Source organism: Falco punctatus, assembly GCF_963210335.1.
Source record: "Falco punctatus genome assembly, chromosome: 11".
Taxonomy (NCBI): domain Eukaryota; kingdom Metazoa; phylum Chordata; class Aves; order Falconiformes; family Falconidae; genus Falco; species Falco punctatus.
Window position 1 is genome coordinate 31,145,190 of NC_137591.1, and position 19,004 is coordinate 31,164,193.

The 19,004-nt window shown below is 45.1% G+C and overlaps 2 protein-coding genes across 3 annotated transcripts in view; one reads left to right on the plus strand and one right to left on the minus strand.

The window, feature by feature from the left end:
* Nucleotides 1-1,126, minus strand: part of COLGALT2 (collagen beta(1-O)galactosyltransferase 2) — a gene marked incomplete at its 5' end in the record, with an annotated part of 59,663 nt that extends 58,537 nt beyond the window's left edge. The window contains one exon of one of the 2 annotated variants that reach the window (XM_080407582.1): nucleotides 593-1,126. In XM_080407582.1, the coding sequence (XP_080263708.1) occupies nucleotides 593-917 (325 nt within the window). Of the gene's footprint in view, nucleotides 1-305; nucleotides 487-592 lie in introns of those variants that run through there. The other variant, XM_080407583.1, reaches the window with a different exon arrangement.
* On the plus strand, nucleotides 485-13,990 carry TSEN15 (tRNA splicing endonuclease subunit 15; the record flags this gene model as incomplete). Its single annotated transcript, XM_080407624.1, has 4 exons — nucleotides 485-598; nucleotides 1,423-1,504; nucleotides 2,744-2,879; nucleotides 13,551-13,990. 4 exons carry the CDS (start codon nucleotides 485-487, stop codon nucleotides 13,753-13,755), a joined length of 537 nt encoding a protein of 178 aa, XP_080263750.1. The 3' UTR covers nucleotides 13,756-13,990.
* Between the last annotated feature and the right edge of the window lie 5,014 nt (nucleotides 13,991-19,004).

Here is a 19,004-nt window from a genome sequence, read left to right on the forward strand (position 1 = left end):
AGGAACCTACATGTGAGGTATTTCTGAGGTGCTCCCCACGCCTGTATAAAATTTTCTAAACCCAAACAGGCTTAAATTTGTGCCTGGGTTATAAATCCTGCCTTGTTCCCCTAAACTTCTTTTTCTCAGAGCTCTGTGCCGCTGTCACGGCCTCCTCACCTCTGCCAGGTCCCCACACGGGCCAGCGCAGGCCCTGGCCCTCCTTTCTGGACCACCTGCCTGAGGTAGATACTTGAAATCCCCAAACCTCCTTGCAAAACAAGGCCTTGCAATGAGAAAAAGGGACTGCGAAAGGGCGGACACACCGTGACAAGGTATATAAGTATCACCCCAGCCGTAACCGAGGTTTAAGGCCGCGCCGCAGAGCCTCGGCTGGGGGCGGGGGAGCGAGGAGAGGCGGAACGGCAGCGGCGCCGCCGCGGTTGCCGGAGAGCGCTCGGCCGCTGCGCCGCCCGGAGCGAAGCCACGTTGCACCGCGGAGCGCATGGAGCCGGCGGCGGGGGGCAGCAGCCCGGCGGCGGGCACCTCGGCGGGCGGCCGGGAGTCGGGGGGCTGGGCGGGGGGAGCTGGCGGCAACTGGATGGCGACTCACCCCACGGTAGGCCTATACGGGGCGGGGGAGCGGGGCGCGGAGCTCCGCGGCCCGCCGGTTGCCGGGCGCTGAGGGGCGGCGGGGCGCCAGCGGCGAACCCCCCGCGCTGAGGCGGGGGCCCGCAGTCGCTCAGCGGGTGCCGCTTTCCCGCCCGCTGCCCCGGCCCCTGACAGGATGCCCGCCCGCCTCTGAGGAGCGCTTCCGGCCCGGCGCGCACGAAGCGATCGCGGGCAGCCCGGGGCGCCGGGGACGCGGCCCCCTTGACCCCCATCCCCCCGAGAAGGGGGCCTGGAGGGAGAGATTTTAATATAAGGAGTTCCCCCATACCGGGCCCGAGGGGGCTGGTCTCCCGGCCCGTGAGGGGAGCCGGTGGGTGCCTGGGCAGTGCCGGGACGAGGCAGTGAACGCTGAAATCACCGCTGGCAAACGCGAGCCTCTTTAAATTTTGACTTCATCTTAATTTTTAGAATACCGAAGACATGGAGATATTTAATTTGGCCGCCACCTTATGTTGATCTACTGCAGCAAAAATAGGTGAAATTCGTAGCCCTTCTCCACAAAGCCAGATCTGTTCCAGAAATAGCTGCAATTCCTCATTGATTTGTTTATTTGGCTTGCTTTCTTCAGCGCTGAAATAGGGGGAATGTGGAAAAAAAGAGTTCTTAAGATACTATCAAAAACAAGGCCTGTTTTTTTTAAATTGCCTGTTGGTCTTTAAAACTGGTTTCAGACTTCAGTGCCTTAGCTGGCCGTGCAGGTTCTGGTTTTGGTCTGTGCATGCTTAATATAACTTCTGCTTTCCTTCACCAACGTTACTTTTTGGGTTTCAGTTCACAGATATGATGTCTCTTGACATATCTGACAGTGCTCAAATCTATGCTGCGTTTGTGGTATACCTGGACCTCTTAGAAGGTAATTCAGTGACGTGACTGGATAGACATCTCAACAGACATCTTTGCCTTTAGGTGCTGTTCAAGTCTGTGCGCTAGCAGGATCTTTCCTACAAAGTCCTTGGTGTTCTTTCTGAAATTTAGTGCAGTGATGGTTAGGTAAGAAACAGATGGTATTTTGTCACTCAAGATTTCTGTCTTGGAGCCTTTACAAAGGTGAATGCCCTGGAATGCCTGCACCTGTAACTGCTGGCCAAAATGGGCTAAGACACTTGGCATGGAAAAACAGCAAAAGAGGAGTCGGGGAAGCAAAAGGAGTGTAGAAAGGTGAAGTTACAAGTTCAGTGGTTGCACTGGTAAAAGAGTCCTTACTTAAATCGATGTCAAAGTTGCTAAATAATGATTACCATTTAGCAAATGGCTAATGTGTGCCTCATCCCTTTTGAGGATGCTGTTTACTGGAAAGGGCAAGGATTCCTGTAGGAGAGAAGATAATCTGCGAGTCTGCTGGCAGTAATTGTGACAAATGAAACGTAGTCTTCTGGTGTCTTGAAAGAGGGGGGCAGAGTTATTTGATATATACACTTTTGCCTGCAATTCTTCCATGTTAGCTTTATTGAAAAGGGACTGTGCGTAGGCAGGCAGCCAGCCTAATAAAAATATTTTAGTTTCTCTTGGAAGCTGGTGGTACTCAGGGTCAGGGAAGGGAGGGATTTTACAGGCCAGGAAGCGCTGTGTCTGTTATTGTTACACCTCTGAAGAAAATGCCTTAATAGGCTTTAAGAGAAGGCTCCTGTAGTTCTGCAGCAAAAACTTTTAGCTTTATCCCTTCAAGTAGGAGGGAAGAACTGTGCATTATCATTAATCATGCTTTTAGCACCTGCTTCTTCACAGTTTACGGTACTGATAAAGTCCAAATTTGGATTACAGTTTTATGCAGTAGATGACTAAATCTGTGGGGAGTTTTCTCGTCTTTTTGCCTTTTTGAGACAAAGCTTTGTCAGACAGATCCTTATTTGCCATCGGTCGGTGCAGCTCTGGAGTCAGCAGGCTGGTACTGCACCTTTCTTTGACAGGATTGTTTCTCAGAAGGGGAACTTGACAGGTGAATGGGGTAGTTATCTCTCAAGAGAAATGTCCTGAGAGGGAAGGAGGGAAAATGGAACCTTAGATGTTAATGTAAATGCAAAAATTGATATTTGAATGATTAAAACTTGTGTTTTGTGTTCTGGTCCTTCTCATTGATGATGAACCTTTCTAGGGAGAAACTGGCATGAAGTGAAGCATGTTGGAGTAGCAGAACTGCAACTTGTATGTTTACATGCACGTGAAAAAGAACAGGACAGTCTCCAAGTGATGGTGCCGGTACCTGTGTACATATCATTAAGCCACGAGAGGTGAGGATGTGGTTGGTCAATGCTTGCCTCGCATTACCAGTAAGATAAAATGAAGAACAGATCTGTTTAACAGGCTGCTGATGACTGGGGTCAGGAGGGGAAGGGGGAGGGAACAAAGGCATCAGAGCAAAGCAGTATCTCAGCCTGAGAACAGAGTTATTTCGAGTGCTGCACACATACATGCACAGTTGAGATTTCTTCAGTTTTCTAAGCTGCATCAGTCTCTGCTTCTCTGTCTCTGAAAGTGGTATGCCTTTGATGTTGGCTTCCCACAGCAACTGTCTCCTTCTGCTGATAAACACTTCGTATTGTTTAGAAGTTGCATATGCTCAAGGAGATAACAGTGGATATCAAAGTATGAGTTTGAGAGACAAGGTTAGAATACAAGACCTTCGCAGCTTATGTTTTGGAACATTCTTGTGCTGGTTTTTTTTACTCTGGGAAATCTAGCAATGCTTTCACTGGGTTTTAAAGTACCTAAGAGGAAAGAAATCCTCTTGGACCTAAGAATTTTTAAAATAGTCAAATGTATGGATAAGCCTGGTGTGTTTGGTTTGGTTTGCTTTTTGTTTTGAAAGTATAATTTGGCTACTTTCAACCGGAAATTCCTCTTACTTAGCCAGTCTAACGTGTAACTGTCCCTTGAGCTGTGATTTTGGCTTACTTTCCTTACACATGCAAGACTAATTCTTAAGCAGAGGACAGCACAGCTATGACTTTGTGATATTGCAGATATTTGCAGCCTAGAGGAATTCTGCTTCAGTAATTTTATAGTATATTTTAACTGGCCCTTAGAGCAGCCTCAAACACACAGTATGATTTACTCTGCGATAATGGCTGCCTTCTCTTGCTGGTATTTGCCATTCTTTCCTATGATGTCTCTGAAGACCTGAACTATTGCAGCTGCATCATGTGGTAGTACATCTTTCAATTTCTTCTGTTCCTGCTCCTGCTAGTAGTGTGTGCTCAGGGCTGGCTTTACAGATCTTGCTAGTGTTTGCTGTTTCCTCTTCGTCTGTGGGCAGCAGCCTGATAAAGTAGTAGGTAGCTAGTGAATTGCACTTAGCAGATGTGTGTATGTGCACCCTAGGAGTGATGGTTTAGACAAGCTATGGGTTTTGCTTTTTTTTTTTTTTTAAGGTTTTAGAAATGACACATCAGTCTCTTGCAAACAGACATCCATTTAATTCTGCTATGTGTTTTCCTAAGAGTGTGTTTGTGAGGGGAAAGAAGATTACTTAATAGATATTGATGAATTTGAGTGCTATCTACATGCTGAAAAAAAATCTTCCATTTGCAAATATTGGTCAATCAGTCTTGTGAGCTTGGTCTTGCAGAGAAGTACAGTGTTATCTCCACAACAGTGGAAAGTTGCTGAGGGGTCTTGCAGGATGAAATGCTGAATGGAATTCAGCCTCCCTGCGAGAAGTGTATCACTGTATGTGTGTGAAAGAGAAACACTGCTATTCAGAGTTCAAACTAGATTTTAGGTGGGAAAAGAAGGCAGCAAATTAGGATATGTGATCTTTGAGAAATTGTGCATACGTGCCGAGTTGTTGTGCTTGCTCAATGTAGTAGGTTTCCACCTAGATTGGAAATGTTGATTTCTGGCGTTGGCTCAATGCCAGCAAGTATGTTCAAATTGGCTTTTAATGACAGTGAGATATGGCACTGCATGTATGTCCTATCTTTTACTGTTTCATTGGAGCTTTTCATTTGGAGCCTCTGAACGTGTTTGTACTGTGGTGATACTGTTTGCTCAGCTTCTGGCACCAGTGTGGATGGAATCCGTTACTGGAAGGATGTGTGTTAGGAAAGCAAAGACTGAATGCATCACATTGATGAAAAGTACAGCTTGTAACTAGGTCTTGCTACAGAGCAACTACATAGAGTGTATTGTCACTAAATGAGCTGAATACCTGGCTGTAGTGCCAGGTGAGTCCATCTAAAGCCTGTACGCTGTCAGACAGGAAGATAGTATATGCTTGTATTTGTGTTATTGAACATGCTTGGCATTTCATTGGCAAGTCATCACTAATTAGAGAGGCCTGGTCTGTCTTTGTGGAGAAAGGACAGCATCAACTCCTCGGCTCCTTTGCTGGAGCAGTAGGCAAAACCCAGGGGGTATAGACAATAACTGTAGCTCAATGTTACGTAGCATAGAGGGAAGCCATTAAAAAGGCATCCTACAGAAGGCGTTGGTGGGAAACAGTATCACAGCACTACTGCCTTTTTGTTCTGACAGTGATGAATATTTTGTTGTGATTATTGATAGCAGGAGGCTAGTTATATATCTGATGTCTTAAATGATATTTTCTCACAGAACGGGTGGGGTTGGAAGGCACCTCTGGAGATCATCTAGCCCAACTCCCTGCTAAAGCAAGGTCACCTGGAGCAGGTTGCACAGGATCACATCCCGGTGGGTTTTTAATGTCTCCAAAGAGGGAGACTCCACAGCCTCTCTGGGCAGCCGGTGCCAGGGCTCTGTCACCCTCAAGGCAAAAAAGTTCTTCCTCCTGTTCAGATGGAACTTCCTGTGTTTAGTCTGTGCCCAGTTGCCCTTTGTCCTGTCACTGAGCACCACTGAAAAGAGCCTGGCCCCATCCTCTTGATACTTGCCCTTAAGATATTTGTATACGTTGATGAGATCCCCTCTCAGTCTTCTCCGGGCTAAACAGGCCCAGCTCTCTCAGCCTTTCCTTGTAAAGGAGGTGCTCCAGTCCCTCCTAGTTCATTTGACTTCCCAAGCTATAGGTAGGCAGGGAAGCTTTTGTACTTAGCTGCTTTGCCATTTTGTTCAAAGGAATTCTTTGGGGGTTTGTTACCTGCTGAAGAGATAGAAGTACAAGTGAATGCAGCTCAATGTTGCAAGTAAGTTGTCAGAGCAGGTTGGGAAGGTGAAAATGTTCTGTCCTCATTGCTGGGCCTGGAAATGTGCTAACTGCAAAAGCAGATAGCAAATGGCAGTGTCTGTGGGCAGCATTTCCTTTGTTTAACCCTGGGTTTGTTTAAGGCCTGGGTAGGGGCTGCAGGGATGGTTTTCCTCTCAAAGCGACATCACCCGAGCTCTGCCTTCCCAGGTGTCTCCTGAAGATTCCTCTTGGCTGGCACTCAGGGGAGTGTGTTATGAAAAAGGCCGTAGTAAAGTTGCTGTGGAAATTACCAGCAAGACACCTAAGCAAATGATAAATATGGGTGCCCATATTTATCATTTGCCACAAAATTTTGTGGCATATACAAATATGCCACAAAAAAATAAATATTCCACTCAATGTTTTTTAGCTTCTAAGGTTTCATCATGTCCAGTTTATGCATGACAGTTAACTGCTTAAGGCAAAAGCTGTTCTGCTTACTAAGCTCGCTTTCCGCTTGTACAAACAGCTCGATGGATGCTGATCATCCTGGCCTGCCGGTGTAAGGCTGCACAGGTCTGGAGCAACGTGACCACCAGTGTAAATGGTAGTCTCATACAGTCTGGGAAGTGGCTTCACACTGTGTATGCATGCTATTAAAATGAAGATTGCTGAATCTTCTGTGAGTAAAGATCTGGAGAATAAGATGCAACTTCTGTCTGTCTTGGACCAGTCTCTGCAACCACTCACAGCTGGCTGAGGTTTGGAAAACCTTGTGTTTGTACACCTTTGAACTTAGCAGTGATTCTTACTTGCAGGAGGAATTCATAGGTCCATTGCCTGGGATGTCTTTGTTCACTACTGCAGACGACACCTTGGTGCACACCAAGTACCTGATTGTCAGTACATTCCAGAATTGTGGCTCCCCGAAGGGGGTGAAGCAGTCAAATACAAGTAGTCCTGCTTCAGAGATGACAGAAATGACTAGCATAAACCAAGCTCAGCAAGGGTAGGAGAGCTCACACTGTTGTTAGCTGGATTTTCTAGATAGCATTGAAAGCCTTGATCCTTCCAAGGGCCAGGGAGTTAAATGCCAGATCTAAGGGAACTGTATGTCCTTCCAAGGACCAAGGAGTTAGATGCTGGATCTGATGACTGATTACATGCTGTCTGTCCTAGACAAATAACATTGTCTAAGCAAAATCTTACTAATAAACCATCAGATTAAATGATACATCACTGCCCTTTTTGTTTTTTATATGCAAGTGTCTGAAATGAAGGATGAAGTCTGTTGCCTGAGGTTATGAGGACTGCAAAGTTTAGTTTAGGCTAAGAGGGAAAGTGTTATTTTATTAAAATGGTAATTTTGGAGAAAGAATACATAAATGGTTCATTTTAACACTGCTAAGCATCCTGAGAAGCAAATCTGAGGACTGGAAGCAACGTATCCTCTTCTAAGTCTGTAGTCTGTGAAATAGATCTTCCTTCCTCTAATGGGAAGTGGTTTCGCTTATAAGAAGCATTGTTATTTTAAATGCACTGGAAGTGTGACGTGCTCCTTGCATCCTCTTCACAGTTTTGTCTGTAGCTCTTCTGCTGTAAGCACTGAGTTTACTCATATGGTAAATCACACACTGAAAATGTAATTTATGGCTTCAAAATGCAAGCTCTTAATAGTTTGTTTGGCGTAGCTTGTACAGCTGAGCTGGTTATGCAGTGCTATGATTGAACATGCTACAGTTGATGTGTCTTGTAGAACTCCACTGAATTCTGATTCCTCCCTTTTTCATGATTTGTCTTGGTTGTTTTTTTCAACTTCCATGGAAGAGGACTTTATAGTCCTTCGGATTTCAATTCCTTTTCCAGACCAGTGAGGCATGTGGTGTTTTCTTTGGTGTTTTGTTGGTTGGTTTTTTTCCATTTCTTCTATCATCCCATGTTCCTGTTGTTTGGAAACAAATCCCTAGAAATTGTGGTGTCCATTTACACCTTCTCCCACTATCATGTGCTTCTTCCTGTATACTTCAAGGCACTGAGTTAATACTGCTGCCTGCCCTGCAGCTACAGCTGAAGCAGCATTCCTGATGGTAAGCCATGCTGCGCTGTTTTCATAGCACTGGCCAACTTCAAGGTACTGTGCTTTATCTTTATCGGGGTTTCCTCTGTCCACGTTCTGCTGTCCTGGGGCCTGTCTGAACAAGTCTGGTACAATGGCACACTCCAATGCACAGCGTAATGATCTCTGCGTAGTGCTACAGAGACCAACTTGTGTTGACTCTCCAGCCCAGCCTTGCATGGAGGGGAGGGAGCTGTCTGGGCTGGCCAAGCCTGCAATGAATTATTCATCTAAGTATAAAGGGCAGATTGAAAGCCTTTGGCTTTTATGGTGTGGAAGGCAGTAGTTCCATTTCAGCTCAATGGAGCTCTATGCAACCTCCATAAAACTGTTCTGAGCTTTCAGTGTTGCCACTACTTCTCAGAGTACTTGCATGGGATACATCACTGAAATACTCTTTTGTTTGTCACAAAGCTTGCTGCCCATGTTATCTTTCCTTTATGATACTGTTCTTTTCCCGGTTTTGGACAGTCAGTTAAAACCTCATGCTACAGTTGCCTGAAGTTCACCGGTCGAAGACCTGTCTCTTTCTCTGGAGTGAAAATGTCAATGTTACTTTGTTAGGAGCAGATCATTAGGAAAGACAGTACAAATTTCTGACGTGTTGAAGGCCTACCTAGCATGAAAGGCTTTTGTTAACAAAGAATTAAGATGGGGAAAGATGGAAAATTCCCCTCTTTTCTTTGGATGGATTTGTATGAATTTGTTTTTTGGGTTTTGTTTTGGTTTTAAGCTATTAATTGCAGCAGTAATAGAAGACCAGGTAAGTTCACTGTTGCCATTTAGTTTGAAGGCAGCAGTAAAGGCAGATACAGGATGACATTCATCCTGCTGTTACCTTAGCTGCAGTGGTCCTTGTATGATGTTAAATAAGTTAAACCTGCTCTTAGGACTAATTATTCGGTAGAAAAAAGCAATTCCTACCAATGGTAGTTTGTAGATATCTAGAAAGCCTTTTCTAAAGCTTTTTTTTCTGATACAAAGGGCTTTAGAAATGCCAGCTCCTTCTTTTGGATAATAGTGTCTCCTTCAGTGTTTGGGATGAAATCCTTTTCATCTCCTGCAACGTGAGGCGAATGTGAATTTGCTTCTTAGGTGGAAACTGAGGGCTTAATCCTACTTGCATTTGGCTTGGTGGGAGCAGATCCTGGCTTGCAGTGAACGTGCAGACACTAGCAGTTTTTAGAGATGTTTTTTCAAGCTATTCTGAAAACACTGTATGATCTACAACAGATGAGAATTCTTATTTAAAAAAAAAATTAGTCTTATTCTATTTATAGGACTTAAATAAAACTTTCCAGTGTTTCTTCTGGTGTCTCTGTTCCCCCAGTTTGTGTGTTATTTTGCTTTCACAGTGCCTTTGTTTGAGACATACTTTTTGTATGGGAAACCTAAAGCTTCTGTGTTGCCTGTCTTAACATTCAATGGCTCCTCTTCATGGGGAGGGGGAGAGAGGGTAAGGAGTGGTTGCAGGATATTTTTAACTCCTAGATTTCTCACTGTGCACACAGCAACACACATGCTTGATTGTTCTGTGTGCTCTTGTGGGGCTCTAGATGCCTTTTATTTTTTTTACCAGGTAGTCATTGGCATAAATCCTGAGAAAGCGGCATGTATAGGGTTGACTGTCCCTGATCTTCCTGTGCAGGCTGAGCCTGTAGATGAGGAAGTCTGAGGTGATGAACAAGGCAGAGCCTGTGGATGAGCATGTGCTAAGGTGATTGAGTATTGTGTTGTACACTGTTCTTCAGGAGATGACAAAGTGAAATGGTGCATTCTTCCAGCACAGACTTTACCTGAGACTGTATTGAAAACCTGCTGAGCTTTTATTCAGACACTGCAGAACAGTATTAACTGCTTCTCAGCTGCACCTTTTGTTATGTTAAGTCTGTACATTCTGCCTAAAACCTGATGTCTAACCAGTTGAAAGGGAGGAACCAGGTAGAGCCAGTCCATGCCATCTTCTGTGGGGTTTGCACTATTAGGGAACCAACACCAGAGTCATTGTGGACCACTTGGGATCAATGGGAACAATGTTTGCAGAATGTGTCCTAACACAGTTGTGACTCATGAGGAAAAGGAGATCACCATGATGGTGAGGGAACATTATCAAGACTGTTGGAGTTGCCGAAGTACTGGATGTATTGAATTCCCCTGTTCCCAAGGCTTCTAATATTTGACACTTTCAGAAATACTAAATATGCTTTACTTAAGCAAAAGCCATCTTTTATAACTGACATCACTTGTATGGTGTAGCAGATGTACTGGTCATTAAGGTGCTTATCTGTAACTATCAACTTAGTAAATGAAGTCAGCTAGCTCTGTTGGGGGGAGGTGTTAACATATGGCTTCTTGTTTAGGGCTTCATTTTAGTCACTGAATGCAGCTGTTGTGTGAGATGGGTAGCCTAGAGGGCTGTATCTCTTGAAATAAAGGCTTCTTGCCTTGTTTAGGAGGTCAAACATGCATTGCCTTGAATTTCAGAAGGCCAAGAACACTTCTTACTTTTTATTTTCCCCCAATACACAGTGTTAGAAATATCAGAAGGATGAAAAAGCCCTATACCTTTCCTGCAATACATTATTTTTCTGTTTGTGACAGGTAGCAAGTGCAGTGAAACCACCACAAACCCAGATGTTCTCTGACTCCTCCTTTGAAATGTCTGCTGCTGCAGAGAAACTTTGTGAACATGCTGGATGCAGAGACTAACAGTGATGCCTTAAGGGAAGGAGAGGAAACACAGGGGTCTGATACAGACTTCCTGAATTCCAAAGCTTATTCTTTTAAAAGATATCCTGTCACTAATATGCAGATGTGCTGCATTGCATTATGGCTAGTTGTGGTATGCATGAATGAGAGCTTTTGTTTTGGGGCTGCTTGTGTTGAGAAAAGAGGGAAGAGGAGAATCTTGCATTTGCAGTTGTAATTCTTTGTGGTGATAGAGGCAGATTTCCCCGTGTGCAGTGGAAAGCATTGGGCTCTGTGGACAGCACTGTCAGCAGGTCATCCGGAGGCAGTGACCTGTCTTTGTGCTCCTTGCACAAAGCCCGAGACTCAAGTCTCCTGAAAAGTAAGTCAGGGGTGTGAAGATATGTCATTCATCTGTTGTCAGGACCTGGCCACTTTTGGGATCATGGCGCGTCTTCTAAGTCTTAACTGCTAAATGGGGAGGAAATTAAAGGTTCAGATGTCTGTGCCTGACAGTATAAGAAGGAATCATGAGTGAGGGAAATCTAAATCTAAGGCCTTGCTGTTACATCCACCCCTCCTAGCAGACTAGGAAGAGAAACGGTGACAGTTACTAAAGAAAATACAAAGGAGCTTCTGCCTTGGCTGACAGGTGAATACAGGCCACTGTCTGAGTCTGCTTCCAGATATGGGGCTGTACACACTCAACACAAGATTGGTTTCTTTGGGTCCCAAAATATCTCTCCTGGGTAGTTGTGCCTTTTATTTGCCTTTTTATTGTTATTTCTATTTCACATTCCCAGGAGAGAGAGAGAGAGAGATTAATATCCACGGCTTCATAAAACCATGGATATAGTTCTTTCCTCATTGGGTCTCTGCTAGTAGCCTGCCCTCACCATTGATAACTTACTCAGAGCTTCCTCTAGACACGAGCTACCAAGGTGTTAACAAGTGGATTCTTGCTCTGTGCACATGCAGCGTGTCTGGAAGGACATCTGGAATCCTTTCCCAGGCCCTTGTCATCTGCCAGAGCTACAGCAAGACATTGTGGTGCTGGAGGTACCTCCAAGGAGGGGCTGAAGGTGGCAGGAGCAGAAGGTGCCCGGCACCAGCGCAGAGATACAGCACTTCACAGCTTGTTTGTCCTTGCTTACTGCAGTCCTGGTGCCTGCTTATACACCTGCGATTCATTTGGTACTTAGTGGTGCAACTCCAGCGGGCACGTGACCCTTCTCTTGCCAGGTAGTGCTTTCACTGGAAGGTCTTGCTGTATTTGAGGCATTGCTCATAGTGTGCTGGATTTCTTCCTTGTTGCGGAGCACCTCCATCCTTGAATTGCCTGCAGCTTTGGAAGGCAGGCTTGAGTTTATGCTCTTCTTGATACCCACGGTGCAGTTAGTGTTCCCACAGCAAGCCCTGAGCCTGAGGCACCTGCCAAGTGAACGCCTGCGCATAAGCAAAGCAGTGCCAAGGTGGCAGGGAGCAGAGTAGGTGGTATCAAGTTGCTTGAAATAAGAGTCATTTGCAGGTGTCCCTCTCCTGCCAGTGGCCACTACGCTATCTCTTTGCTTGTTTGTTCTCTTGTTATGGAATGTGCTGATGGTAGGAGGACCAGAATATGGCTTTTCACAGCCTTAGTCTCTCTGTTGCATGGAATGACTTAACTGTATTATATTTCCATGCCTTGCATTATATATGGGCCAGTGGTGAAAGCAAAAGAAAAGGCACTACTGAATTTAGCCAAGCTGAATTATGAACAGTTCAGAACACAGATGGATGCTTAAGAGGGTCACGGGCTTAACAGCGTAGGCTTTCCAGGCTGCTGCTTATTCTCTGCCGCTTTCCATTTGGCTTTTATTAAGGGATCAAAGAGATTTCGAAGGAAGATGATGATTAAAGTTTAAAAGCTGATGCATTTAGAAAAAGCCTTATTTTCAGCTACGGTGCCCAACTTCAGAAATGCATGTTTTCTGGTGAATGAGATCTCAGGGGCATGTGAAGCGAGGGTTGATTTTTCCCACTGCATAGCTGACCTCTCCCCAGAGTGTAACCTCTCTCGGCAATCCCAGAGGAGCCCTCTTCCACCTTTGGGTGAAGGAGAAAGCAAGCATTTCCACAGGGAGCTATGGGGTGTGTTGTTGTTTGTCACAGGTGAGTGGTTTAGGTTGCTTAAAGAATCACCATCAAAGGTATTGGCTACTAAAACTATTTTGCTCAAACTTTTTGATGGTGATTCTTCAAGTGTTTTGACCTAAACCACTGGTTTGTGACACTGTTGTGCCCTTGGGCACTGCACTCCTTCTGTACCTGCTCCCCAGTCAGAAAAGTAATACAGGGACTCCAGGAATCAGTGTCATCCTCTGCTCTGAATTGAAAAGTGACTGGCATGTTACTTTTAAAACAAGCTGAATCGGAAAAATTGCATAACCTTGCCTTGAATTTTTAAGGAAGACATTATTTATGCTGACTGTCTTAAAGAACATTAGTCTTGTGGCTTCTCGTCTAGACAGGGAGGTAGAGAAACCTGGCTTCAGTTCCTGGGTCTTTCACAGTCTGGCAGAGAATTATAGTACAGTGACTGGAAGACCTACCTCTACATATGGAACAAGTCTTAATTATTTTGTTCTCTAATTGAACACCATGTGTTGTTCAATTAGATAGATTTTGTTTTTAATTTAATGAAAACAAGGCCATTAGAGATTGCCATGCTATGATTGTGGTTATTGAAGGATGGCTGAGGCCTGTGCACAGTAGTACACCTAAGGAAAGCTTAAAGGCATGTGTTGAGCCGTTTCCAGCAGAGATGTATGTTTTATAAGGTTCTTTGTTCTTGGATTTTGTTGCTTGATTATACAACTTTGGATTTTTATTAGAACAGATAGTGCACTTTCTCTACTGAAGACAAATTTGCAGAATAAACCCAGACTGAATAAAAATAGCAGTGGTGCACTTCTACCTTTGTGCCATCGTTAGGCGGTTGTGGGCTCCTTTCTAACAGACTGTTTCCTCTTCCAGGATAAGAGAAATCATGAAGAAAGCGTCTCTCCCACAAGACGATCCCAACATCCCGCTGTCAGTTACCTTGGCCATAGTTGAGTCAGATTCCACAGTAGTCTATTATAAAATGACTGATGGCTTTGTAATACCAGATCCTCCTGATGATACTGAAGATGTGGACAATAAACAGTGGAGAAAGAAAAGAAAGAAGCTTTTCAAATGATTAAGACAAAGATATTTTTTTTTCTTGAACTACTGTCCTGAAACCTAAACAAATCCAGGAACTTACATATGTAAATAAGTCATGTGCTAAAGCTTGACATGCAGAAGGCAGACATCTGTTCAGGGAGAACAGAGGCTTGTGCAGCTGCACAGTAATGAAATGCCATTAGAAGTATGAAAAGAGTTATGCTTTGAGAGTGATTGCTCCTGACTAATAAATATACTTGTGAGATGTCTCCAAAGGTAGTCTCTCCTTTTTGTCTGGTCAGGTACATAACAGAATAAACGCATCCTTACCCATAACTGGAAGTATTGGCTAAAGGTAAATCTGAAGGGTTTCTGGCATGAGTACTGATACCAAGTTAAGGGCTTTGTAGTTTACTGAGTGTCTGTGTCTTACCGCTGTCAGAAGCACTCATGCTACCGCCCAGGTTACATTTCTGACCAATTACTTTCCCCTGCTTTTGGAGAAAAGACTTTTCCAAAGAAATATCTTCCTTTAAATTTTTCTCTGCAGAGGGAGAACTGGCTAGCAATACCAGAGGCTACTAGAACTAAGTGTAGACTCGTAAGGAAGGCTCTCTGGATCTGCCTGAAGAAGCTGTGAGCAGAGGCCAGCCCTTTGCGTGGAGGTTGGTTGTGACTGGATTGACCACACCTGAAATGTTGAGCCAGGGTAGCGTTACCTACGTAGCTGAAGGCACAGCATGCTAAAGGTCGTGATCCAGAAACCACCAGGTGCTTGTGCCCAATACAGAGTTGGACAGCTGCCTAAGAACCGAAGGTTCCTTGCGTTTGCATCGCAGTTTGGTAAGGTTGTCTGATGGGGACCTGCCTCTCCCTGGGCTTCCTGTCTGAAATAGCCGCGTTGTGCTTTCCGTACTTTTACTGTGATGTTGGTGCTTCAGGCTAAAAGGACCTGGACAACAGGCAAATGCTTTTAGCTGTTACCAAAGTATGTCATCTGTGCTGTGAGCGGACCCTAGCTTTATGCAGCAAGCAGGTTTCTAAACCCATTGTAATTTCTAAGATTTATTGGGGGGTTTTTGACGTAGCGTTTGCTCATTAAACTGGCTGCCCAAGAGGTGCTTCAGCTTCGAGTAAGCTGAGAAGAAAAAACCTGACTTTTGGGTTTTCTATGGGAATTTTCCATGTATTTCACATAGAAATCTTCAGGTTAAACTTAGGAGTTTCTTGGCAATCAAGTAGCATCCCAGAAGCAGCTTATTGAGTACAAAAATGTCTGCATGACATTTGTGTGGCCAAGGACCACACATCCAAATTTTGAAGCACAAGAGCTCTTTTTTTGCATGGGCATAAGAATGGGAGAGAATCCAAAAAACCAAGCTGGGAGTGAAAGACCATTTAAGCTTTGCTATCCCTATGGCTAGAGTGGATGTTTTTGTGGTTGCAGAGTTTGAACTTGGTTTGTCCAAATAAGCTGGGAGGCACAATGGTCTAGCAGGGAGAGCCCGGGGCCGGAAGGCCCTCGCACTCCGTGATGTGAGGCGTTGGGTTTGGACACCGATCCTGCAAGTGTTTTGCAGGCGCCTAGTCTGGGCAAAGGAGGCAGCTGCTGCTCTGGCTTGTTCAGACCTCAGCCCTGTCGGGGTGCTCCTGGGCTTGCAGCACATGCTCACCCCTCCCAGCTTGGCCAGCAGACTTGGAGAAGGGTGCGCTGTTACCCAGAGCTCTGTGTTCACCTTTGGGTAAGGGGGAAAATGTCTTTTATCAGCTTTGCCACTAGCACCATTGCCCGGGGTGGGGGGTGGAGGTGCTGTGCTGACCTGGGGCCCTTGGTAATCCATGAGGAGCAGGCTGCTGCGCGTGCTCAGGTGCTTTGCGGAGCCCATCGCAGCCTCACTAGTCTCGGAAGCTACTCTGAGCACGTGAGCAACTCTGATATTGTCCCTCGCACTGGTGCTATTTTTTTCATCTTTTATTGGTAGTTATTTCTCACTGCTGTACGTCACAACAGTACTTGCAGCTAGCTCCTTGCGTGTAAGCTGCGGTTTGCTGAGGTGAAAGCTTTGCCACCTAATACCAGCTCAGAAAGGTTTGCTTCTGGCAGTTAGCCTGCCCCTGCAGGGGCTGAGCTTGGGTGGGTTACAACTGCATGGATGTGTACCCCGGTCTGTTAAGGGTACTTGGACAAGCCACACGTGAGGCTTTGTGTGTTTTGATGTAATGAGAAACAAAATGGTTGCTTTCTTTTCCTGTACAGCAAGGAGAGACCGTGGATCTGTGGGCTTCAGTCATGGAGTAAAGGGGAAGAAGTCGTCTCTCTTTCTCAGTCTTGCTCCCCTCATGGAGTTAAAACGTCGTTCTATTTTGGTCCGATGCCATAGTGCCTTAAAGGGTACCTGTGTGCTGACTCCTGACATGCTGTGTTTGACCTTAACATTGATATTTTGTGTACTCTACTGCTGATTCTACAAAGTAAATCTTACACTTTGCTAGGCTACATACCACCAGGTAAATTGTCCTTGTTATAAGCTGTCAAATCCTTCAGACCTGGTGTGAGTATATGCTGGAAAAGAGCTGATTTTGTGCAAAGAAGGCTGTAAGAAATGCTACACATTGGAGTATATATATTTATATTTGTGACACACATTAAACTCAAAAGCAAATTCCTTTGCATTTGCCTCAGTTTGTTGGAAATACGGCCTTTTGCAGTTTGCTGCATGACTGATGCCTGGCCTTACCCTTCATTTTATTATTTCTATGCACAGAAAGAGGAGCATAACTCGAGCTTCCTTTTCTATGCACTGAAAACTGCTTACCCAGTCTTCAGAAGCTGAGTTGGAGGAACTGTGTCCGGAGGCTTTGATTTCTGCCATGTGTCCCACTGAGAAATGATGATCTAGGCCTTTTTCCATCCTCCTTAGATTGTGGTGGGGTTTTATTTCTGAGGAAAAAAACATAGAGGAATAAATAGTCTCACTGCACTGTTTGTCCCGTATGTATTACAATGTAAACAAGGCGTTGTTAAATAAGTTCAGAGCCGGCTGTGCTTTTCCTTTACATTCCCCTGAAGTGTTTCAGTGTGTCAAGTCAACAGCACACAGGCCCGAGCCTCTGCTGTTCCAGGCACTGAACAGAGATGGGAAGAGACTTGAAGTGTGTTAGTTCAGAGCCGTAGCACATTAAAATTCCTAAATCCATAGTATCTTGGTGCTGTGCCTAAAGTATTCAAACACTGCTCTGCTTTAAGTGTTTGTGAGACACCTGTGGAAGCATAAGCCATGACATCTGACCTTGACACCTTTGCAAACTCATCTCTTATTTCAGTCCAGAAGATTTTACAGGCTATATCGTGCCCTCTTCTAAAGGTTTTTTTTCCCAAGTTTTATTTGCCAAGCACAGCTTGATTCGTTTTGCTGATCACCTTTGACCAACAGAAGGTATGTTTTAAAATCTTAAGAATATCATTTTCTAGATTATTGTTTCAAGGCTTTTCTCTCTTCAGAGAGAGATTTGCATTGAAGCTTCCCCACTGAGTAAAGAATGATAGAAAAGCAAAGTGATGTTTTGGCATGGATTTGACGACGAGACTCGGTGCCCAGTTATGTAAGTGAGTGTCCACTTTGGTTTATGCAAACTGTGTTTCCTTGAGGCATTCCTGGCACTGTCACCCCAACTGTCCTCTATTCAGCCTGACTGTTCGCAACGTGTGCACAGAACATTGTATGCGAAAAAACCACTGGTCAAGAAGCAGGAAGCCTTGTCAGATGCATAAAGAGGAGCTGTGGTTGCAAGAAGTGGCCAAGAAACATGCGCTGTAGCAGACAAGCTGCCCAAAGCGAACAGCTACCACAACTGTCCCTTTTTCCACTCTGAATGAGCAGAAGCACATGTGTATGTTTGGGCAGTGGGCTCCTCCTCTTGGGGTCACCCACGCCTTGGTGGCTGTGTGCGTGCTGTGTGTAAGCTCAGTGAGGAGCAGGTGGGCGAGCAGAGGATGCTGGAGCTTCAGTTCATGATCTGTCCCTGCTTGCCAGGGTGTGTCTGCGTGGCAGCGATGCGGTCCCTGGCAGCCCTGCCCAGCAAGCAGTGACCAGAGGAAGGCGTGTTGCTTACAAGCCGTACCCTAAGCAGGATCTCGTACCCTAAGCAGGATCTCGTACCCTACAAAACAGCCCTCGGCATCCCTACAGAACTGTTCCCTTTGTCAGAAATCACTGGCAGAAAGGCACAGTCAGCTCTTGGAACCCATCCTCAAGCTCGGCAAGGTTTTCCATGGGGTCTTTTGCTTGGACACAACATTGAAATATCAATAATATTACTAAAGCCAACCGATCTTAATCTTTCTTTTTTCCTGGGTCAGCAAACCAGCAAAGCTTTTTTTTTTTTTGTTTAATTTAAAACAATTTTTTTTCTAATAACCAGTGTATACATTTGTTAGTCATCTTACTAGTACTGCAGGTCCTTGGGACTTAGGTATTTACTGTGCTGTCCCACTAGTTTTCAGGAATCTAAACTCTATCAGCTAGCCTCCAAGTCCTGCTTTAGATCAGTGGGTTTACTGTTAATCTCTCTCGTCCTCCAGGGATGCTTCAGTCCTCCGTTATAACCCAACAGTTTAAATCTTCCTTAAGTCATTAGCCAAAGCAAATAAACTGCCATAAATTCAGGCCCTACTAACCAAATGTTCTCAGACCAAATAGCCTTTCACCTCTACTTCCCTTACTCCTGTTGTACTCTCATTTTAATCATCCTGTCGATAAATTGCACTTTGCCAGGCTGAAGCAATAGCATTGAATGCCTCAGCCTTTTCCATCCCTTCCTTTAAGAGACGTGTGCATTTCCTCATCTCCCTCCTGTTTTACTTTTTCAACAGTTTTTTTGCTGCCTTTCACATCACTGCATCACACCTCAGCACGCCTCGGTTTTGCAGGACTGGGAGGAATTTGGTGCATCCCTGGCGCGGATCCTGCCTCAGCACCCCCAGCTGCAGCAGGCAGCCAGCAGGCGCAGCAGCACCGGCCAGGCCTGCACAGCATCCCACGTTATTTCAACCAACAGCAAATTGCTATGCTGGCAAATAACCCCTATGCAAAAATGAAGATAATTATTAATAACTAGGGTTTCCTAACTCTTCAAAAATAGCTGCAGCTGCATCTCATGTTGCAGAGTATCCCAGGGAGCCGATTGCTTTTCCATTTTCTTTCTCTCGTCTCTCAGATGCTTTGGTGGCACTGTGAGCCCCAGGAACCCCAGGCTCGGCCACTACCTGCAGCAAACCCGACT